This window comes from Amblyomma mixtum, chromosome 1 (assembly GCF_055824585.1).
Source record: "Amblyomma mixtum isolate Tamu chromosome 1, ASM5582458v1, whole genome shotgun sequence".
NCBI lineage: Eukaryota > Metazoa > Arthropoda > Arachnida > Ixodida > Ixodidae > Amblyomma > Amblyomma mixtum.
Genome location: NC_143012.1, coordinates 154290338 through 154313788, shown reverse-complemented (window position 1 = coordinate 154313788; position 23451 = coordinate 154290338). Strand labels below are relative to the sequence as shown.

Sequence of the window (23451 nt, the reverse complement as noted above, 5' to 3'; positions counted from 1 at the left end):
TAACACTGCGCAGAAGCGCACAATATGCGCCCACCGCACCATGCACCGCACCCACTGCCGGTCCATGTGTAAACAACACAGGCTCGCTCCCGCTGCTCTTTCCGTGCATGCCGCAGTGGTTTAGGTTCGCCAGAACGGCTGAGAAAAGCGCAGGGCAGGTAACTGCACGCTTGGCGGCTGTTGCCACGAGCGAGGGAAGTATCCATGCGCAGTTTTGCATCCTCGAGGGCCAAACACAGTACATAAAGACTCGGAAAGCACTGTCTCTCGCCATCGGCCATACCATGTTGAATACGCCGGTTCTCGTCCGATCACCGAAGCTAAGCAGCATTGGGCTCGGTCAGTACTTGGGAGGGAGACCACCTGGGAACACCGAGTGCTGATGGCATTTCTTTTGCATTTTTATTCGCCCTTCACGTTTTTTTTTTCTGTCATAGTTGCGCAGTGTCTCAGGCAACTATAGGAGGTGACGTTATTTTGTTATCGATAATACAATCTCATCGGCAACGTGTCCAACGTGTAGTACGTGCGGACGCGAAACTGTGGCAAAACTCGAAGCGAACCCGTGGCGTCTCGGCTGTCATTCTGACGTCTGCCGCGGCGGGTACACTGCAGATTAAACTCTAGCAAAGCCCCAAGATAGCTGGGAGGCCCAGTGTGCGCATAACACTGCGCAGAAGCGCACAATATGCGCCCACCGCACCATGCACCGCACCCACTGCCGGTCCATGTGTAAACAACACAGGCTCGCTCCCGCTGCTCTTTCCGTGCATGCCGCAGTGGTTTAGGTTCGCCAGAACGGCTGAGAAAAGCGCAGGGCAGGTAACTGCACGCTTGGCGGCTGTTGCCACGAGCGAGGGAAGTATCCATGCGCAGTTTTGCATCCTCGAGGGCCAAACACAGTACATAAAGACTCGGAAAGCACTGTCTCTCGCCATCGGCCATACCTTGACCTGGCGGCAATTTGCGATAACTACATCGTCGAACCGGTTACGTTTAGCGATCACTGTTGTGTCATATTCACCATTGGCAGGAATGTGACACCTCAAGCGAAATTCAGCTGGGACTTGTGGAAACTGAATGCAAAGTTACTAAAGGACGATTCGTTTGTTTTAGAAACAAAGAACGTGTTAGAAGAAGGTCGGTTGAATTATGGAAAAAGTTGGGCAGAAAAGTGGGAGGAATTCAAAATTGATGTCAAAATGAGGGCTATTGAAAGGTCCGTAGGAATCAAGCACGCTGAGAAAGCGAAACAGAAGAACCTAAAACAGATGTTGAAAGAATTAATTACAGAGGAAAATAGAGCTCCGGGACTATACAGTGACCTTATCAGCGAAGTTAAAGCAAAGCTTGAGGTTATCGATGCGACATTGTTTCAGGGAGCTGCAATTCGTGCACGAGCAGATCGCTTGCTGGCAGATGATATGCCCAGTAGGCGAAATTTGACGACAGAAAAAAGATACGCTAGAAGAAAAGATATCGTAGAAATTGAAAACAAAGGCATTCTGACAGACAATCCCAAGGCGATAAGGGAGGCTTTCAGTGAGCATTACCGTGATTTGTTCGCTTCCAAATCGGCAGATGTACAGGCCTTTCAGGATGAATTTTTAAGTCTATTACCCCGACTGGCCAGTGAAGACACTGACATCCTGTCTGCCGACTTATCAACAGCGGAATTGGAATGCGCTATTGATGAGCTTCACTTGGGGAAATCGCCAGGTACTGACGGGATAACAGCAGAATTTGATAAGGCGTTCAAACGTGAAACTGCTCTCATTTTGCAACGCGTTTATGAAGAGTCATATAGAACTGGTATTTTACCACCGTCGTTTTCTCGTGCACATACAGTGCTTATACCGAAAACTGACAATCCTGCTCAGCTTAAGCAAGTTACAGGTTATCGGCCGATAACGCTTACTAATGTTGATTATAAAATTTTTATGAAAGTATTAGCCAAACGTTTACAATCAGTTATGGACATCTTGGTTGGCCCCCACCAGACATGTGGAATTCAAGGGCGGACCATCTTCACGAATGTTCATGTCACTCGGAGTATACTGGAATGCTGTGACGCTGACTTGAGGCGAGTCGCAATGTTGCAAATTGATTTAGAGAAGGCATTTGACCGTGTATGTCATGACATTCTTTTTAAAATCCTTGAACATGTCTGTGTTGGAGAAGTTATTTTAAAAGGGGTTAAAATGGCCTATAGCAACTGTACCACGAATCTGGTTGTTAACCGAGAGCTCACAGACAGAATTGCCGTTAGAGCATCCGTGCGGCAAGGCTGCCCAATGTCACCGCTACTTTTCGCTCTGTACCTGGAGCCACTTTGCCGAAATGTAATAAATAACAGCTGTATTCGTGGTTTCGAACTGGAAGCATGTGAAATTAAAGTATTGGCTTATGCCGATGATGTGGCAGTTTTCTGTAGTGACCACAGCAGCATAGAACATGCGATGTCGGTTGTTCGTAGATTTTGTGTTGTAACCAATAGCGTTGTTAACCTGGACAAGTGTGCGGGCCTTTGGCATGGGAATTGGGCATCAGCGCCTTTGTTTCATGCAAGTGTAAAATGGTCACATGTTCCTTCCAAATACCTAGGTGTACCTCTTGACAAGTATCGAGATAACGATGACTTTTGGAAGGAGAAAATTCAAGAACTCTCCACGCGTGCACAGAAATGGTCGGGGAAGGAACTGTCTGTATTCACGCGCGCAAACATATGCAATGTATATCTGGTTTCAAAAGTGTGCTATTTGTTGCAGGTCCTTTCATGCTCTCGACTTAGCATTCAAAAGTTTCATCGTCTCTTCGCAGTTTTTGTTTGGCAGTCCTCATGGGAGGGGACTAAACGTGATAATTTATTTCTGCGTTTGAGAAAAGGGGGTCTTTCCTTGCCACACTTGTACCTGAGGCAGGTGGTGTCAAGATTTCTGTTTCTTCGAGATCAACGCGACCCTTTCCTGCGGACATTTATTCAAGTGAGGCTTTCTTCGGCTTTGCCAAACTATGTTATTTCCAGTGTGGACGGGATGAGATACAGTGCAAGTAGGTTTTTGAAAGAAGTGGTCTTTGCTTTCCGGTTTCTGAATGCGCGCTTCAGTTTGGAATATCTTTCTAATGTCACGCGTAAGAAATTGTTAAAAGATTTGCTCGACTCTGTCTTCCCGGAGCCAATCTATCGATCTATGTATAGTGGAGGCCAAGCAGGAAATGTTTTAAAAAGAGTACGAAAAATGTTGGTGCCAGCGGGTGTGAAGACGTTCTTCTTCAAGTTACACACTGGGACGTTGCTGGTTAAAACATGGATGGAGGAAAAGGGATTGTTTCTACCATGGGGTGCTGACTGCTTGTTGTGTCGCAAACCAGAGTCAATAGAACACGTTTTTATTGATTGCTGGGATGCGCTGCTCTTTTGGGACGTGCTCCAGCGTACAATAAAGAAAGACTTACCCCTAACGCCGTATGGGATACGATTCCTGGACATAGAGCCGGATCTTTATAAATATGATGTAATTTTCCTGCTTGGCCTGCACAGTATTTGGCGAAGCAGGATGGCTGTACGACACTGTGATGAAGATGCGCGTTCTGTCCGCGATTACTTCAAAGAAAACATATTTAAGCTACGTGAAGTGTACAAGGAGCTATGTTTTGGAGATGAAGTTATCGAGTTGATGGGAGAGTTGTGTTCCCTGAGACAGTTTTGATTTTCTCACGCGAGTGAAACACATGTCCGTTCTTGTTGTTTGAGTGTGCAGCGCAGAACATCTGTTTATGATCTGTTGTAATCTGTCAAAACAGGCAATAAAGAGAAAAAAAAAAAAAAAATCGGCCATACCATGTTGAATACGCCGGTTCTCGTCCGATCACCGAAGCTAAGCAGCATTGGGCTCGGTCAGTACTTGGGAGGGAGACCACCTGGGTACACCGAGTGCTGATGGCATTTCTTTTGCATTTTTATTCGCCCTTCACGTTTTTTTTTTTCTGTCATAGTTGCGCAGTGTCTCAGGCAACTATAGGAGGTGACGTTATTTTGTTATCGATAATACAATCTCATCGGCAACGTGTCCAACGTGTAGTACGTGCGGACGCGAAACTGTGGCAAAACTCGAAGCGAACCCGTGGCGTCTCGGCTGTCATTCTGACGTCTGCCGCGGCGGGTACACTGCAGATTAAACTCTAGCAAAGCCCCAAGATAGCTGGGAGGCCCAGTGTGCGCATAACACTGCGCAGAAGCGCACAATATGCGCCCACCGCACCATGCACCGCACCCACTGCCGGTCCATGTGTAAACAACACAGGCTCGCTCCCGCTGCTCTTTCCGTGCATGCCGCAGTGGTTTAGGTTCGCCAGAACGGCTGAGAAAAGCGCAGGGCAGGTAACTGCACGCTTGGCGGCTGTTGCCACGAGCGAGGGAAGTATCCATGCGCAGTTTTGCATCCTCGAGGGCCAAACACAGTACATAAAGACTCGGAAAGCACTGTCTCTCGCCATCGGCCATACCATGTTGAATACGCCGGTTCTCGTCCGATCACCGAAGCTAAGCAGCATTGGGCTCGGTCAGTACTTGGGAGGGAGACCACCTGGGAACACCGAGTGCTGATGGCATTTCTTTTGCATTTTTATTCGCCCTTCACGTTTTTTTTTTTCTGTCATAGTTGCGCAGTGTCTCAGGCAACTATAGGAGGTGACGTTATTTTGTTATCGATAATACAATCTCATCGGCAACGTGTCCAACGTGTAGTACGTGCGGACGCGAAACTGTGGCAAAACTCGAAGCGAACCCGTGGCGTCTCGGCTGTCATTCTGACGTCTGCCGCGGCGGGTACACTGCAGATTAAACTCTAGCAAAGCCCCAAGATAGCTGGGAGGCCCAGTGTGCGCATAACACTGCGCAGAAGCGCACAATATGCGCCCACCGCACCATGCACCGCACCCACTGCCGGTCCATGTGTAAACAACACAGGCTCGCTCCCGCTGCTCTTTCCGTGCATGCCGCAGTGGTTTAGGTTCGCCAGAACGGCTGAGAAAAGCGCAGGGCAGGTAACTGCACGCTTGGCGGCTGTTGCCACGAGCGAGGGAAGTATCCATGCGCAGTTTTGCATCCTCGAGGGCCAAACACAGTACATAAAGACTCGGAAAGCACTGTCTCTCGCCATCGGCCATACCATGTTGAATACGCCGGTTCTCGTCCGATCACCGAAGCTAAGCAGCATTGGGCTCGGTCAGTACTTGGGAGGGAGACCACCTGGGAACACCGAGTGCTGATGGCATTTCTTTTGCATTTTTATTCGCCCTTCACGTTTTTTTTTTTTCTGTCATAGTTGCGCAGTGTCTCAGGCAACTATAGGAGGTGACGTTATTTTGTTATCGATAATACAATCTCATCGGCAACGTGTCCAACGTGTAGTACGTGCGGACGCGAAACTGTGGCAAAACTCGAAGCGAACCCGTGGCGTCTCGGCTGTCATTCTGACGTCTGCCGCGGCGGGTACACTGCAGATTAAACTCTAGCAAAGCCCCAAGATAGCTGGGAGGCCCAGTGTGCGCATAACACTGCGCAGAAGCGCACAATATGCGCCCACCGCACCATGCACCGCACCCACTGCCGGTCCATGTGTAAACAACACAGGCTCGCTCCCGCTGCTCTTTCCGTGCATGCCGCAGTGGTTTAGGTTCGCCAGAACGGCTGAGAAAAGCGCAGGGCAGGTAACTGCAAGCTTGGCGGCTGTTGCCACGAGCGAGGGAAGTATCCATGCGCAGTTTTGCATCCTCGAGGGCCAAACACAGTACATAAAGACTCGGAAAGCACTGTCTCTCGCCATCGGCCATACCATGTTGAATACGCCGGTTCTCGTCCGATCACCGAAGCTAAGCAGCATTGGGCTCGGTCAGTACTTGGGAGGGAGACCACCTGGGAACACCGAGTGCTGATGGCATTTCTTTTGCATTTTTATTCGCCCTTCACGTTTTTTTTTTTTTCTGTCATAGTTGCGCAGTGTCTCAGGCAACTATAGGAGGTGACGTTATTTTGTTATCGATAATACAATCTCATCGGCAACGTGTCCAACGTGTAGTACGTGCGGACGCGAAACTGTGGCAAAACTCGAAGCGAACCCGTGGCGTCTCGGCTGTCATTCTGACGTCTGCCGCGGCGGGTACACTGCAGATTAAACTCTAGCAAAGCCCCAAGATAGCTGGGAGGCCCAGTGTGCGCATAACACTGCGCAGAAGCGCACAATATGCGCCCACCGCACCATGCACCGCACCCACTGCCGGTCCATGTGTAAACAACACAGGCTCGCTCCCGCTGCTCTTTCCGTGCATGCCGCAGTGGTTTAGGTTCGCCAGAACGGCTGAGAAAAGCGCAGGGCAGGTAACTGCACGCTTGGCGGCTGTTGCCACGAGCGAGGGAAGTATCCATGCGCAGTTTTGCATCCTCGAGGGCCAAACACAGTACATAAAGACTCGGAAAGCACTGTCTCTCGCCATCGGCCATACCTTGACCTGGCGGCAATTTGCGATAACTACATCGTCGAACCGGTTACGTTTAGCGATCACTGTTGTGTCATATTCACCATTGGCAGGAATGTGACACCTCAAGCGAAATTCAGCTGGGACTTGTGGAAACTGAATGCAAAGTTACTAAAGGACGATTCGTTTGTTTTAGAAACAAAGAACGTGTTAGAAGAAGTTCGGTTGAATTATGGAAAAAGTTGGGCAGAAAAGTGGGAGGAATTCAAAATTGATGTCAAAATGAGGGCTATTGAAAGGTCCGTAGGAATCAAGCACGCTGAGAAAGCGAAACAGAAGAACCTAAAACAGATGTTGAAAGAATTAATTACAGAGGAAAATAGAGCTCCGGGACTATACAGTGACCTTATCAGCGAAGTTAAAGCAAAGCTTGAGGTTATCGATGCGACATTGTTTCAGGGAGCTGCAATTCGTGCACGAGCAGATCGCTTGCTGGCAGATGATATGCCCAGTAGGCGAAATTTGACGACAGAAAAAAGATACGCTAGAAGAAAAGATATCGTAGAAATTGAAAACAAAGGCATTCTGACAGACAATCCCAAGGCGATAAGGGAGGCTTTCAGTGAGCATTACCGTGATTTGTTCGCTTCCAAATCGGCAGATGTACAGGCCTTTCAGGATGAATTTTTAAGTCTATTACCCCGACTGGCCAGTGAAGACACTGACATCCTGTCTGCCGACTTATCAACAGCGGAATTGGAATGCGCTATTGATGAGCTTCACTTGGGGAAATCGCCAGGTACTGACGGGATAACAGCAGAATTTGATAAGGCGTTCAAACGTGAAACTGCTCTCATTTTGCAACGCGTTTATGAAGAGTCATATAGAACTGGTATTTTACCACCGTCGTTTTCTCGTGCACATACAGTGCTTATACCGAAAACTGACAATCCTGCTCAGCTTAAGCAAGTTACAGGTTATCGGCCGATAACGCTTACTAATGTTGATTATAAAATTTTTATGAAAGTATTAGCCAAACGTTTACAATCAGTTATGGACATCTTGGTTGGCCCCCACCAGACATGTGGAATTCAAGGGCGGACCATCTTCACGAATGTTCATGTCACTCGGAGTATACTGGAATGCTGTGACGCTGACTTTAGGCGAGTCGCAATGTTGCAAATTGATTTAGAGAAGGCATTTGACCGTGTATGTCATGACATTCTTTTTAAAATCCTTGAACATGTCTGTGTTGGAGAAGTTATTTTAAAAGGGGTTAAAATGGCCTATAGCAACTGTACCACGAATCTGGTTGTTAACCGAGAGCTCACAGACAGAATTGCCGTTAGAGCATCCGTGCGGCAAGGCTGCCCAATGTCACCGCTACTTTTCGCTCTGTACCTGGAGCCACTTTGCCGAAATGTAATAAATAACAGCTGTATTCGTGGTTTCGAACTGGAAGCATGTGAAATTAAAGTATTGGCTTATGCCGATGATGTGGCAGTTTTCTGTAGTGACCACAGCAGCATAGAACATGCGATGTCGGTTGTTCGTAGATTTTGTGTTGTAACCAATAGCGTTGTTAACCTGGACAAGTGTGCGGGCCTTTGGCATGGGAATTGGGCATCAGCGCCTTTGTTTCATGCAAGTGTAAAATGGTCACATGTTCCTTCCAAATACCTAGGTGTACCTCTTGACAAGTATCGAGATAACGATGACTTTTGGAAGGAGAAAATTCAAGAACTCTCCACGCGTGCACAGAAATGGTCGGGGAAGGAACTGTCTGTATTCACGCGCGCAAACATATGCAATGTATATCTGGTTTCAAAAGTGTGCTATTTGTTGCAGGTCCTTTCATGCTCTCGACTTAGCATTCAAAAGTTTCATCGTCTCTTCGCAGTTTTTGTTTGGCAGTCCTCATGGGAGGGGACTAAACGTGATAATTTATTTCTGCGTTTGAGAAAAGGGGGTCTTTCCTTGCCACACTTGTACCTGAGGCAGGTGGTGTCAAGATTTCTGTTTCTTCGAGATCAACGCGACCCTTTCCTGCGGACATTTATTCAAGTGAGGCTTTCTTCGGCTTTGCCAAACTATGTTATTTCCAGTGTGGACGGGATGAGATACAGTGCAAGTAGGTTTTTGAAAGAAGTGGTCTTTGCTTTCCGGTTTCTGAATGCGCGCTTCAGTTTGGAATATCTTTCTAATGTCACGCGTAAGAAATTGTTAAAAGATTTGCTCGACTCTGTCTTCCCGGAGCCAATCTATCGATCTATGTATAGTGGAGGCCAAGCAGGAAATGTTTTAAAAAGAGTACGAAAAATGTTGGTGCCAGCGGGTGTGAAGACGTTCTTCTTCAAGTTACACACTGGGACGTTGCTGGTTAAAACATGGATGGAGGAAAAGGGATTGTTTCTACCATGGGGTGCTGACTGCTTGTTGTGTCGCAAACCAGAGTCAATAGAACACGTTTTTATTGATTGCTGGGATGCGCTGCTCTTTTGGGACGTGCTCCAGCGTACAATAAAGAAAGACTTACCCCTAACGCCGTATGGGATACGATTCCTGGACATAGAGCCGGATCTTTATAAATATGATGTAATTTTCCTGCTTGGCCTGCACAGTATTTGGCGAAGCAGGATGGCTGTACGACACTGTGATGAAGATGCGCGTTCTGTCCGCGATTACTTCAAAGAAAACATATCTAAGCTACGTGAAGTGTACAAGGAGCTATGTTTTGGAGATGAAGTTATCGAGTTGATGGGAGAGTTGTGTTCCCTGAGACAGTTTTGATTTTCTCACGCGAGTGAAACACATGTCCGTTCTTGTTGTTTGAGTGTGCAGCGCAGAACATCTGTTTATGATCTGTTGTAATCTGTCAAAACAGGCAATAAAGAGAAAAAAAAAAAAAAAATCGGCCATACCATGTTGAATACGCCGGTTCTCGTCCGATCACCGAAGCTAAGCAGCATTGGGCTCGGTCAGTACTTGGGAGGGAGACCACCTGGGAACACCGAGTGCTGATGGCATTTCTTTTGCATTTTTATTCGCCCTTCACGTTTTTTTTTTTCTGTCATAGTTGCGCAGTGTCTCAGGCAACTATAGGAGGTGACGTTATTTTGTTATCGATAATACAATCTCATCGGCAACGTGTCCAACGTGTAGTACGTGCGGACGCGAAACTGTGGCAAAACTCGAAGCGAACCCGTGGCGTCTCGGCTGTCATTCTGACGTCTGCCGCGGCGGGTACACTGCAGATTAAACTCTAGCAAAGCCCCAAGATAGCTGGGAGGCCCAGTGTGCGCATAACACTGCGCAGAAGCGCACAATATGCGCCCACCGCACCATGCACCGCACCCACTGCCGGTCCATGTGTAAACAACACAGGCTCGCTCCCGCTGCTCTTTCCGTGCATGCCGCAGTGGTTTAGGTTCGCCAGAACGGCTGAGAAAAGCGCAGGGCAGGTAACTGCACGCTTGGCGGCTGTTGCCACGAGCGAGGGAAGTATCCATGCGCAGTTTTGCATCCTCGAGGGCCAAACACAGTACATAAAGACTCGGAAAGCACTGTCTCTCGCCATCGGCCATACCATGTTGAATACGCCGGTTCTCGTCCGATCACCGAAGCTAAGCAGCATTGGGCTCGGTCAGTACTTGGGAGGGAGACCACCTGGGAACACCGAGTGCTGATGGCATTTCTTTTGCATTTTTATTCGCCCTTCACGTTTTTTTTTTTTTCTGTCATAGTTGCGCAGTGTCTCAGGCAACTATAGGAGGTGACGTTATTTTGTTATCGATAATACAATCTCATCGGCAACGTGTCCAACGTGTAGTACGTGCGGACGCGAAACTGTGGCAAAACTCGAAGCGAACCCGTGGCGTCTCGGCTGTCATTCTGACGTCTGCCGCGGCGGGTACACTGCAGATTAAACTCTAGCAAAGCCCCAAGATAGCTGGGAGGCCCAGTGTGCGCATAACACTGCGCAGAAGCGCACAATATGCGCCCACCGCACCATGCACCGCACCCACTGCCGGTCCATGTGTAAACAACACAGGCTCGCTCCCGCTGCTCTTTCCGTGCATGCCGCAGTGGTTTAGGTTCGCCAGAACGGCTGAGAAAAGCGCAGGGCAGGTAACTGCACGCTTGGCGGCTGTTGCCACGAGCGAGGGAAGTATCCATGCGCAGTTTTGCATCCTCGAGGGCCAAACACAGTACATAAAGACTCGGAAAGCACTGTCTCTCGCCATCGGCCATACCATGTTGAATACGCCGGTTCTCGTCCGATCACCGAAGCTAAGCAGCATTGGGCTCGGTCAGTACTTGGGAGGGAGACCACCTGGGAACACCGAGTGCTGATGGCATTTCTTTTGCATTTTTATTCGCCCTTCACGTTTTTTTTTTTCTGTCATAGTTGCGCAGTGTCTCAGGCAACTATAGGAGGTGACGTTATTTTGTTATCGATAATACAATCTCATCGGCAACGTGTCCAACGTGTAGTACGTGCGGACGCGAAACTGTGGCAAAACTCGAAGCGAACCCGTGGCGTCTCGGCTCTCATTCTGACGTCTGCCGCGGCGGGTACACTGCAGATTAAACTCTAGCAAAGCCCCAAGATAGCTGGGAGGCCCAGTGTGCGCATAACACTGCGCAGAAGCGCACAATATGCGCCCACCGCACCATGCACCGCACCCACTGCCGGTCCATGTGTAAACAACACAGGCTCGCTCCCGCTGCTCTTTCCGTGCATGCCGCAGTGGTTTAGGTTCGCCAGAACGGCTGAGAAAAGCGCAGGGCAGGTAACTGCACGCTTGGCGGCTGTTGCCACGAGCGAGGGAAGTATCCATGCGCAGTTTTGCATCCTCGAGGGCCAAACACAGTACATAAAGACTCGGAAAGCACTGTCTCTCGCCATCGGCCATACCATGTTGAATACGCCGGTTCTCGTCCGATCACCGAAGCTAAGCAGCATTGGGCTCGGTCAGTACTTGGGAGGGAGACCACCTGGGAACACCGAGTGCTGATGGCATTTCTTTTGCATTTTTATTCGCCCTTCACGTTTTTTTTTTTTTCTGTCATAGTTGCGCAGTGTCTCAGGCAACTATAGGAGGTGACGTTATTTTGTTATCGATAATACAATCTCATCGGCAACGTGTCCAACGTGTAGTACGTGCGGACGCGAAACTGTGGCAAAACTCGAAGCGAACCCGTGGCGTCTCGGCTGTCATTCTGACGTCTGCCGCGGCGGGTACACTGCAGATTAAACTCTAGCAAAGCCCCAAGATAGCTGGGAGGCCCAGTGTGCGCATAACACTGCGCAGAAGCGCACAATATGCGCCCACCGCACCATGCACCGCACCCACTGCCGGTCCATGTGTAAACAACACAGGCTCGCTCCCGCTGCTCTTTCCGTGCATGCCGCAGTGGTTTAGGTTCGCCAGAACGGCTGAGAAAAGCGCAGGGCAGGTAACTGCACGCTTGGCGGCTGTTGCCACGAGCGAGGGAAGTATACATGCGCAGTTTTGCATCCTCGAGGGCCAAACACAGTACATAAAGACTCGGAAAGCACTGTCTCTCGCCATCGGCCATACCTTGACCTGGCGGCAATTTGCGATAACTACATCGTCGAACCGGTTACGTTTAGCGATCACTGTTGTGTCATATTCACCATTGGCAGGAATGTGACACCTCAAGCGAAATTCAGCTGGGACTTGTGGAAACTGAATGCAAAGTTACTAAAGGACGATTCGTTTGTTTTAGAAACAAAGAACGTGTTAGAAGAAGTTCGGTTGAATTATGGAAAAAGTTGGGCAGAAAAGTGGGAGGAATTCAAAATTGATGTCAAAATGAGGGCTATTGAAAGGTCCGTAGGAATCAAGCACGCTGAGAAAGCGAAACAGAAGAATCTAAAACAGATGTTGAAAGAATTAATTACAGAGGAAAATAGAGCTCCGGGACTATACAGTGACCTTATCAGCGAAGTTAAAGCAAAGCTTGAGGTTATCGATGCGACATTGTTTCAGGGAGCTGCAATTCGTGCACGAGCAGATCGCTTGCTGGCAGATGATATGCCCAGTAGGCGAAATTTGACGACAGAAAAAAGATACGCTAGAAGAAAAGATATCGTAGAAATTGAAAACAAAGGCATTCTGACAGACAATCCCAAGGCGATAAGGGAGGCTTTCAGTGAGCATTACCGTGATTTGTTCGCTTCCAAATCGGCAGATGTACAGGCCTTTCAGGATGAATTTTTAAGTCTATTACCCCGACTGGCCAGTGAAGACACTGACATCCTGTCTGCCGACTTATCAACAGCGGAATTGGAATGCGCTATTGATGAGCTTCACTTGGGGAAATCGCCAGGTACTGACGGGATAACAGCAGAATTTGATAAGGCGTTCAAACGTGAAACTGCTCTCATTTTGCAACGCGTTTATGAAGAGTCATATAGAACTGGTATTTTACCACCGTCGTTTTCTCGTGCACATACAGTGCTTATACCGAAAACTGACAATCCTGCTCAGCTTAAGCAAGTTACAGGTTATCGGCCGATAACGCTTACTAATGTTGATTATAAAATTTTTATGAAAGTATTAGCCAAACGTTTACAATCAGTTATGGACATCTTGGTTGGCCCCCACCAGACATGTGGAATTCAAGGGCGGACCATCTTCACGAATGTTCATGTCACTCGGAGTATACTGGAATGCTGTGACGCTGACTTTAGGCGAGTCGCAATGTTGCAAATTGATTTAGAGAAGGCATTTGACCGTGTATGTCATGACATTCTTTTTAAAATCCTTGAACATGTCTGTGTTGGAGAAGTTATTTTAAAAGGGGTTAAAATGGCCTATAGCAACTGTACCACGAATCTGGTTGTTAACCGAGAGCTCACAGACAGAATTGCCGTTAGAGCATCCGTGCGGCAAGGCTGCCCAATGTCACCGCTACTTTTCGCTCTGTACCTGGAGCCACTTTGCCGAAATGTAATAAATAACAGCTGTATTCGTGGTTTCGAACTGGAAGCATGTGAAATTAAAGTATTGGCTTATGCCGATGATGTGGCAGTTTTCTGTAGTGACCACAGCAGCATAGAACATGCGATGTCGGTTGTTCGTAGATTTTGTGTTGTAACCAATAGCGTTGTTAACCTGGACAAGTGTGCGGGCCTTTGGCATGGGAATTGGGCATCAGCGCCTTTGTTTCATGCAAGTGTAAAATGGTCACATGTTCCTTCCAAATACCTAGGTGTACCTCTTGACAAGTATCGAGATAACGATGACTTTTGGAAGGAGAAAATTCAAGAACTCTCCACGCGTGCACAGAAATGGTCGGGGAAGGAACTGTCTGTATTCACGCGCGCAAACATATGCAATGTATATCTGGTTTCAAAAGTGTGCTATTTGTTGCAGGTCCTTTCATGCTCTCGACTTAGCATTCAAAAGTTTCATCGTCTCTTCGCAGTTTTTGTTTGGCAGTCCTCATGGGAGGGGACTAAACGTGATAATTTATTTCTGCGTTTGAGAAAAGGGGGTCTTTCCTTGCCACACTTGTACCTGAGGCAGGTGGTGTCAAGATTTCTGTTTCTTCGAGATCAACGCGACCCTTTCCTGCGGACATTTATTCAAGTGAGGCTTTCTTCGGCTTTGCCAAACTATGTTATTTCCAGTGTGGACGGGATGAGATACAGTGCAAGTAGGTTTTTGAAAGAAGTGGTCTTTGCTTTCCGGTTTCTGAATGCGCGCTTCAGTTTGGAATATCTTTCTAATGTCACGCGTAAGAAATTGTTAAAAGATTTGCTCGACTCTGTCTTCCCGGAGCCAATCTATCGATCTATGTATAGTGGAGGCCAAGCAGGAAATGTTTTAAAAAGAGTACGAAAAATGTTGGTGCCAGCGGGTGTGAAGACGTTCTTCTTCAAGTTACACACTGGGACGTTGCTGGTTAAAACATGGATGGAGGAAAAGGGATTGTTTCTACCATGCGGTGCTGACTGCTTGTTGTGTCGCAAACCAGAGTCAATAGAACACGTTTTTATTGATTGCTGGGATGCGCTGCTCTTTTGGGACGTGCTCCAGCGTACAATAAAGAAAGACTTACCCCTAACGCCGTATGGGATACGATTCCTGGACATAGAGCCGGATCTTTATAAATATGATGTAATTTTCCTGCTTGGCCTGCACAGTATTTGGCGAAGCAGGATGGCTGTACGACACTGTGATGAAGATGCGCGTTCTGTCCGCGATTACTTCAAAGAAAACATATTTAAGCTACGTGAAGTGTACAAGGAGCTATGTTTTGGAGATGAAGTTATCGAGTTGATGGGAGAGTTGTGTTCCCTGAGACAGTTTTGATTTTCTCACGCGAGTGAAACACATGTCCGTTCTTGTTGTTTGAGTGTGCAGCGCAGAACATCTGTTTATGATCTGTTGTAATCTGTCAAAACAGGCAATAAAGAGAAAAAAAAAAAAAATCGGCCATACCATGTTGAATACGCCGGTTCTCGTCCGATCACCGAAGCTAAGCAGCATTGGGCTCGGTCAGTACTTGGGAGGGAGACCACCTGGGAACACCGAGTGCTGATGGCATTTCTTTTGCATTTTTATTCGCCCTTCACGTTTTTTTTTTTTCTGTCATAGTTGCGCAGTGTCTCAGGCAACTATAGGAGGTGACGTTATTTTGTTATCGATAATACAATCTCATCGGCAACGTGTCCAACGTGTAGTACGTGCGGACGCGAAACTGTGGCAAAACTCGAAGCGAACCCGTGGCGTCTCGGCTGTCATTCTGACGTCTGCCGCGGCGGGTACACTGCAGATTAAACTCTAGCAAAGCCCCAAGATAGCTGGGAGGCCCAGTGTGCGCATAACACTGCGCAGAAGCGCACAATATGCGCCCACCGCACCATGCACCGCACCCACTGCCGGTCCATGTGTAAACAACACAGGCTCGCTCCCGCTGCTCTTTCCGTGCATGCCGCAGTGGTTTAGGTTCGCCAGAACGGCTGAGAAAAGCGCAGGGCAGGTAACTGCACGCTTGGCGGCTGTTGCCACGAGCGAGGGAAGTATCCATGCGCAGTTTTGCATCCTCGAGGGCCAAACACAGTACATAAAGACTCGGAAAGCACTGTCTCTCGCCATCGGCCATACCATGTTCATTCTACTTCCAGCCACCGAGCGTGACGGACGCAGAATCATGGGCTCCCACGGAGCGGCGATAGCGGCCGTTGCCGGCCGCGGAAACAGGTTTGCCAGCGACGCTGATAAGGACTACGAGATCGTTCTGCCTACGCTGCCCACCGGACGTGTTGTTTTAAACACGGTTTTCCTGCACGGCGACGTGCGTGTGCGACCCTACAGGGTCGAAGACTTCAGAGACGCCCTCGCTAACGTTGGTGCGCTCCCCGACGTCGTGGCGTTGGGGGCGTACCAGATTAACCACGTGTGGGCGGTAACCTTCAGCAGTGGGGATGCCGCAAAGAAACTGGCCGCCATGAAGGAGCTGGAAGTCAAGGGACGCCGCTGCATCGTTTTTGACCCAGAGGACCACCAGGTCAAGCTGCGACTCCACTGGATGCTACACGGCGTCGCTGACGAGGATATCCGTACGGCATTCGCGGCTTTCGGCAACGTGACCGAGGTCACCCGGGAGCGTTGGCGCGTCACCGGCATGAAGGAGAAGGGGTCCACCACGAGGACCGTGCTCCTCAAACTGAAGCCAGGCGTGAAAGTGGACGACCTGCCCCACCAGGTACGAGTCGCTGGCGAGTTGGCTCTCGTGGTGGTGCCCGGGCGGCCGATGCAGTGCCTTCGTTGCGGTGGCACGGGGCATGTCCGCCGCGATTGCAAGGTGCCCAGGTGTTCGAAATGCCGACGCTATGGACACTCGGAGGCTGACTGCGTTCGTACCTACGCGTCGGCTACCGGGCATGTAGCAGCGAGCGACTCCGCAGAACTGATGGACGTCGTGGAAGCAGAGGAAGCAGCAAGCGGGGCCGACGACGCGGGCAAGACGCAGGAGGTGGCGGTTCAGCCAGCGGTTGCGAGCAGCAACATCGACACGGCAGTCGCACAGGAGAGCGGGTCGCCAGCCATTGACCCATCTTCGACGCCTCGGGAGACGCCCAAAGATGGAGCGGGCCCACCCGTGCACTTGGACGTGGAACGGAAGGCGGCCAGCGAGAGCCACGAAGACAAGACCGAATCCCGCGTGAACGTCGGCGTGACCACACCTGCGAAGCGTTCGCACGCCGAGACCAAGGCCGACGGGGAGAAGGCAGCAGAGCCCAGCGTGGAGGAACCGCCGGCAAAGACGCCGCAAGCGCGACGGCCCAGCCTGCGGCCGCGCCCAAAGGTCCCGACTGACAAGCGTGGCGGCGACAAGGCGCCGCCTGACCAGGAGCACGTGCTCGCGCCGGGTGACACCGGCGGCGACGGCATCGTCTAGCGACATGCTGGACGCGAGAGGTAAGCACCATGCTTTCGGTCTCCTCTTCCTAAGTTAAAATGGCTTCTGCAACTCCGTTTAAAGTCGCCACCCTAAACGTTAGAGGCCTGGCAGGTAAAAGAAAACAAAGCCAGCTGTACCGACTTGTAACGGAGCAAGATATCGATATACTGGCAGTGCAGGAGACCAAAATCGACGGGGAGGAAGAGACCGGGAGCATGGTGCAACGTTTCACGTCTAGGTATTTTGCCGTCGTTAGCCATGCTGTAGGCACATCGGCTGGCTGTATTCTTTTTGTTAAGAAGTTACCGGGGATAGAAGTACACGGTCATCATTCGTGCCTGTCGGGTCGATACGTGTCCATCGATTTTTCGCTCTGTAACATCGACTGGCGCATTGTTTGTCTGTATGCACCTAATGTGGTTGATGGCCGAGCCGCGTTTTTTGAAAGCGTCGAAGAATGGCTTCGCACGGACAGGCAGCTCATTGTTATGGGCGATTACAACTGCGTCCTTAGTGCGCGCGACAAGACAAGCGTCCGAGGTTTCCGAGATAAAAGCACCGAAGCGTTGTTACGAATGATTGTGAACTGCAACCTCGAGGATGTAGCAGAGTGTCTTGAAGGAACGCGTGCTGTAAGGTACACACGATTCGAGGGCACAAGTCACGCACGGCTAGACCGAATTTACGCATCCGCGGAAACTGTCCCTAAATGCAATAGTTATGTAGTTCTGCCGGTTTCATTTTCTGATCATTGTTTGGTTCAATGCTGCATAGGATTCATTAAGAAGGGGAATGGTTTTTCATGGGAAATGTGGAAGTTGAATGACAAGCTACTCCAGGACGAATTTTATAACCGAGCTGTAAGGGAAGAAATAGCAAAAATAGAACCAAGTAGTAACATGAGGATTTGGCAGCAGTGGGAGCTCACTAAAGAAACTTTAAAATTAAAAGCAATAGATAGAGCCACCTGTATACGTCATGAAGCAAAAAAAGAGGAAATGGAGCTAAAGGCATTGCTTCAGAAGATGATAAAACAGGAATGCCGAGCGCCTGGTAAATGGATAGAAGACATAAGGAAAACCAAACAAAAGTTACAGCTTATCGAAGAAGAACGTTATCGGGGAGCGCTGGTGAGGGCAAGGGCAGAAGACATGGCCGCAGGGGAAGCGCCAACGAAACGAGCGCTTGGTTTAGAAAAAGCCCGTGCCGAAAGAAACCACATAAACGAAATAGAATGGAGAGGTGTTTCTAAAACGGACATCGATCATATCAAAGCAGCTTTTTTCGAGCATTACCAGGCGCTCTTCGCATTGCATCCGGTAGACGTTGTCACATTTAAGGAGGCGTTTCTGGCCGAGATGCCGCGCCTGGACGACGAAACTAAAGACAGATTAGAGCAGGCGATAACTCAATTGGAAGTTGAGCAAGCAATAGACAGCTTAAACCCTGGTAAGTCGCCTGGACCGGACGGGTTCAGCGCGGCATTCTACAAAGAATTTAAACATGTAATTTCCCCGGTATTGACGGTCATCTTTAATGAAGCCTTTAAACTAAAATCACTGCCTCCGTTCTATGGCTCGTCCCATACTGTGCTTATTCCGAAAACGGACGACATAGACAGGTTACGACTGGTAACAGCATACCGACCCATAGCACTCACTAACGTCGAGTACAAAATTTACATGAAGGTTTTGGCACGAAGGCTGCAGACCGTGATTCATTTATTAGTTGGTCCGCACCAGACCTGCGGGATTAAAGGGCGGTCCATTTTTACGAATATTCACGTTGCGCGCAGTGTATTAGAATGTTGTGATGTGACTAATGATCAGGTAGCTATACTCCAGGTAGATTTAGAAAAGGCTTTTGATTGCGTTGCCCATGAACTTTTGTTCGCAGTATTAGGCCATGTTAATGTTGGTTCTGTTATCCGCGAGGGTGTGGCCCTGGCGTACCGGAACTGCACGACGAGGTTGATCGTTAACAAGAGTCTGGGGGCCCCCATTAGCGTGCAGCGTTCGGTGCGCCAGGGCTGTCCCCTCAGCCCCCTTTTATTTTGTATTTATGTGGAGACCCTTTGTTTGAAAATACTGAAAAACAGGAGTATTAAGGGATTCAGTTTACAAGCAGCCGAAGTGAAGCTCTTGGCGTACGCTGATGACATTGCTGTGTTTGCCGTTGACGAGGGAGGCATAAGCGAGGCTGTTCAATGTGTACGCGATTTCAGCCAAGCTACAGGCAGCGGGGTTAACTGGTCGAAGTGCCTCGGGCTTTGGCATGGAAGGTGGGCATCTACGCCTGAACGGTTTGCCAGCGTGCCTTGGACGACGACACCAGATAAATACTTGGGCGTTTCGCTCGATGCGTACCGTGACAGTGAAAAGTATTGGACAGGACAGGTCAAGGAGATACGGGAGAGAGCGGATAAGTGGAAAGGAACGACCTTGTCGATTTTCGCCAGAGCCACTGTTTGCAACTTGTTCTTTATCAGCAGGCTCTGGTACGTAATGCAGGTGTTGCACTGTTCACGGCTAAGCATTCAAAAGCTGCACCGAATTTTCGCCGTCTTTATCTGGTCGTCTGAATGGGAGCGCTGCAGCCGGACCAACCTGTTCCGACGGGTACAAGACGGCGGGCTGGGATTAGGCCATTTGTTTTTGCGACAGTTGGTCAATCGTTTTTTGTTTTTTCGGGACACAAGAGACCCGTTTTTGCGTACCGTATGCCAAGTTCGGCTGCGGCATCTACTTCCAGAGTACATAGTCGGAACTGCTGAGGTGTATAGTAGGGTCACCGGTTTTTACCGGGAAATCGTTGCCAGTATAAGGTTTCTTTCCGCGCGGTTTTCCAATGACTTTCTGTCCAGTGTGAAACGAAAGAAACTGTACCGTGCTTTGTGCGATGTAGTTTTCCCCGAGCCCTTGTACAGGGCCTTGTACAGTGGAGGCCCAGGCAAAGATGTTTTAAAGAGAGTAAAAAAAATGCAGGTGCCGCCTGGAACAAAAACCTTCTTTTTTAAGTTGCACACCGGAACCTTACCGGTTAAAAAATTTTTAGAGAGAAAGGAATTATTTTTACCCTGGGGATCCCATTGTTTGATTTGCAGGAAGCCTGAAACAATAGACCATGTATTTTTACACTGTTGGGAAGGGGTTTATTTTTGGGATGTATTGCAGCGAACGCTAAAGAAAGAATTTCCACTTGACCCGTACGGCATCCGGTACTTATGTGTTGAAAATGAGGATGGGGTGCCTTTTGACTTAATAATGCTTACAGGCCTCCACTGTATATGGCGCTCTCGAATGGCAGGCTGTCATTGCGACAGAGACGCAAGACCTGCCAGAATCTACTTCCGTGAATGTATGGACATGTTTCTGGCCATTCAGAAAGCCGCTGCGGAGCCACCGGAGTGGCTCTCAAGACTAGAGCCGCTCTGTACTCTGCCTGAATTTTAAGTGGACGAAGCCAGGTTCATACTGGCTGAGCACGAATCGTATGTACATAGAGTATGTAGTGTTTTGTTGATTGTTTGTCTTGTTTAATTTTCTGTGCAAAAGCCAGGCAATAAAGAAAAAAAAAAAAAAAAAAATACCATGTTGAATACGCCGGTTCTCGTCCGATCACCGAAGCTAAGCAGCATTGGGCTCGGTCAGTACTTGGGAGGGAGACCACCTGGGAACACCGAGTGCTGATGGCATTTCTTTTGCATTTTTATTCGCCCTTCACGTTTTTTTTTTCTGTCATAGTTGCGCAGTGTCTCAGGCAACTATAGGAGGTGACGTTATTTTGTTATCGATAATACAATCTCATCGGCAACGTGTCCAACGTGTAGTACGTGCGGACGCGAAACTGTGGCAAAACTCGAAGCGAACCCGTGGCGTCTCGGCTGTCATTCTGACGTCTGCCGCGGCGGGTACACTGCAGATTAAACTCTAGCAAAGCCCCAAGATAGCTGGGAGGCCCAGTGTGCGCATAACACTGCGCAGAAGCGCACAATATGCGCCCACCGCACCATGCACCACACCCACTGCCGGTCCATGTGTAAACAACACAGGCTCGCTCCCGCTGCTCTTTCCGTGCATGCCGCAGTGGTTTAGGTTCGCCAGAACGGCTGAGAAAAGCGCAGGGCAGGTAACTGCACGCTTGGCGGCTGTTGCCACGAGCGAGGGAAGTATCCATGCGCAGTTTTGCATCCTCGAGGGCCAAACACAGTACATAAAGACTCGGAAAGCACTGTCTCTCGCCATCGGCCATACCTTGACCTGGCGGCAATTTGCGATAACTACATCGTCGAACCGGTTACGTTTAGCGATCACTGTTGTGTCATATTCACCATTGGCAGGAATGTGACACCTCAAGCGAAATTCAGCTGGGACTTGTGGAAACTGAATGCAAAGTTACTAAAGGACGATTCGTTTGTTTTAGAAACAAAGAACGTGTTAGAAGAAGGTCGGTTGAATTATGGAAAAAGTTGGGCAGAAAAGTGGGAGGAATTCAAAATTGATGTCAAAATGAGGGCTATTGAAAGGTCCGTAGGAATCAAGCACGCTGAGAAAGCGAAACAGAAGAACCTAAAACAGATGTTGAAAGAATTAATTACAGAGGAAAATAGAGCTCCGGGACTATACAGTGACCTTATCAGCGAAGTTAAAGCAAAGCTTGAGGTTATCGATGCGACATTGTTTCAGGGAGCTGCAATTCGTGCACGAGCAGATCGCTTGCTGGCAGATGATATGCCCAGTAGGCGAAATTTGACGACAGAAAAAAGATACGCTAGAAGAAAAGATATCGTAGAAATTGAAAACAAAGGCATTCTGACAGACAATCCCAAGGCGATAAGGGAGGCTTTCAGTGAGCATTACCGTGATTTGTTCGCTTCCAAATCGGCAGATGTACAGGCCTTTCAGGATGAATTTTTAAGTCTATTACCCCGACTGGCCAGTGAAGACACTGACATCCTGTCTGCCGACTTATCAACAGCGGAATTGGAATGCGCTATTGATGAGCTTCACTTGGGGAAATCGCCAGGTACTGACGGGATAACAGCAGAATTTGATAAGGCGTTCAAACGTGAAACTGCTCTCATTTTGCAACGCGTTTATGAAGAGTCATATAGAACTGGTATTTTACCACCGTCGTTTTCTCGTGCACATACAGTGCTTATACCGAAAACTGACAATCCTGCTCAGCTTAAGCAAGTTACAGGTTATCGGCCGATAACGCTTACTAATGTTGATTATAAAATTTTTATGAAAGTATTAGCCAAACGTTTACAATCAGTTATGGACATCTTGGTTGGCCCCCACCAGACATGTGGAATTCAAGGGCGGACCATCTTCACGAATGTTCATGTCACTCGGAGTATACTGGAATGCTGTGACGCTGACTTTAGGCGAGTCGCAATGTTGCAAATTGATTTAGAGAAGGCATTTGACCGTGTATGTCATGACATTCTTTTTAAAATCCTTGAACATGTCTGTGTTGGAGAAGTTATTTTAAAAGGGGTTAAAATGGCCTATAGCAACTGTACCACGAATCTGGTTGTTAACCGAGAGCTCACAGACAGAATTGCCGTTAGAGCATCCGTGCGGCAAGGCTGCCCAATGTCACCGCTACTTTTCGCTCTGTACCTGGAGCCACTTTGCCGAAATGTAATAAATAACAGCTGTATTCGTGGTTTCGAACTGGAAGCATGTGAAATTAAAGTATTGGCTTATGCCGATGATGTGGCAGTTTTCTGTAGTGACCACAGCAGCATAGAACATGCGATGTCGGTTGTTCGTAGATTTTGTGTTGTAACCAATAGCGTTGTTAACCTGGACAAGTGTGCGGGCCTTTGGCATGGGAATTGGGCATCAGCGCCTTTGTTTCATGCAAGTGTAAAATGGTCACATGTTCCTTCCAAATACCTAGGTGTACCTCTTGACAAGTATCGAGATAACGATGACTTTTGGAAGGAGAAAATTCAAGAACTCTCCACGCGTGCACAGAAATGGTCGGGGAAGGAACTGTCTGTATTCACGCGCGCAAACATATGCAATGTATATCTGGTTTCAAAAGTGTGCTATTTGTTGCAGGTCCTTTCATGCTCTCGACTTAGCATTCAAAAGTTTCATCGTCTCTTCGCAGTTTTTGTTTGGCAGTCCTCATGGGAGGGGACTAAACGTGATAATTTATTTCTGCGTTTGAGAAAAGGGGGTCTTTCCTTGCCACACTTGTACCTGAGGCAGGTGGTGTCAAGATTTCTGTTTCTTCGAGATCAACGCGACCCTTTCCTGCGGACATTTATTCAAGTGAGGCTTTCTTCGGCTTTGCCAAACTATGTTATTTCCAGTGTGGACGGGATGAGATACAGTGCAAGTAGGTTTTTGAAAGAAGTGGTCTTTGCTTTCCGGTTTCTGAATGCGCGCTTCAGTTTGGAATATCTTTCTAATGTCACGCGTAAGAAATTGTTAAAAGATTTGCTCGACTCTGTCTTCCCGGAGCCAATCTATCGATCTATGTATAGTGGAGGCCAAGCAGGAAATGTTTTAA

General features: G+C 48.6%; 1 protein-coding gene, 7 non-coding genes and 4 pseudogenes across 8 annotated transcripts; all 12 read left to right on the top strand.

The window, feature by feature from the left end:
• Window positions 1-269: 269 nt before the first annotated feature.
• LOC149368957 (5S ribosomal RNA) lies at window positions 270-388 on the top strand. The gene has a single exon (XR_016287269.1). It is a non-coding gene; the product is annotated as a 5S ribosomal RNA (ribosomal RNA).
• A 3439-nt stretch (window positions 389-3827) lies between these two features.
• On the top strand, window positions 3828-3946 carry LOC149368956 (5S ribosomal RNA; annotated as a pseudogene).
• A 546-nt stretch (window positions 3947-4492) lies between these two features.
• On the top strand, window positions 4493-4611 carry LOC149368955 (5S ribosomal RNA). Its single transcript, XR_016287268.1, has one exon. It is a non-coding gene; the product is annotated as a 5S ribosomal RNA (ribosomal RNA).
• Window positions 4612-5157: 546 nt separating this feature from the next.
• On the top strand, window positions 5158-5276 carry LOC149368954 (5S ribosomal RNA). The gene has a single exon (XR_016287267.1). It is a non-coding gene; the product is annotated as a 5S ribosomal RNA (ribosomal RNA).
• A 547-nt stretch (window positions 5277-5823) lies between these two features.
• LOC149368953 (5S ribosomal RNA) lies at window positions 5824-5942 on the top strand. The gene has a single exon (XR_016287266.1). It is a non-coding gene; the product is annotated as a 5S ribosomal RNA (ribosomal RNA).
• A 3442-nt stretch (window positions 5943-9384) lies between these two features.
• On the top strand, window positions 9385-9503 carry LOC149368952 (5S ribosomal RNA; annotated as a pseudogene).
• A 546-nt stretch (window positions 9504-10049) lies between these two features.
• Window positions 10050-10168, top strand: LOC149368951 (5S ribosomal RNA). Its single transcript, XR_016287264.1, has one exon. It is a non-coding gene; the product is annotated as a 5S ribosomal RNA (ribosomal RNA).
• A 548-nt stretch (window positions 10169-10716) lies between these two features.
• Window positions 10717-10835, top strand: LOC149368950 (5S ribosomal RNA). Its single transcript, XR_016287263.1, has one exon. It is a non-coding gene; the product is annotated as a 5S ribosomal RNA (ribosomal RNA).
• A 546-nt stretch (window positions 10836-11381) lies between these two features.
• LOC149368949 (5S ribosomal RNA) lies at window positions 11382-11500 on the top strand. The gene has a single exon (XR_016287262.1). It is a non-coding gene; the product is annotated as a 5S ribosomal RNA (ribosomal RNA).
• Window positions 11501-14940: 3440 nt separating this feature from the next.
• Window positions 14941-15059, top strand: LOC149368948 (5S ribosomal RNA; annotated as a pseudogene).
• A 607-nt stretch (window positions 15060-15666) lies between these two features.
• LOC149368947 (uncharacterized) lies at window positions 15667-16917 on the top strand. Its single transcript, XM_089570191.1, has one exon. The coding sequence runs from the start codon at window positions 15667-15669 to the stop codon at window positions 16915-16917; it is 1251 nt and encodes a 416-aa protein (XP_089426317.1).
• Window positions 16918-20505: 3588 nt separating this feature from the next.
• On the top strand, window positions 20506-20604 carry LOC149368946 (5S ribosomal RNA; annotated as a pseudogene).
• The last annotated feature ends 2847 nt before the right edge of the window (window positions 20605-23451 follow it).

What these genes read in the sequence shown, in the direction of transcription:
- LOC149368947 (XM_089570191.1), top strand. Translation starts at nt 15,667, where the DNA reads ATGGGCTCCCACGGAGCGGCGATAGCGGCCGTTGCCGGCCGCGGAAAC.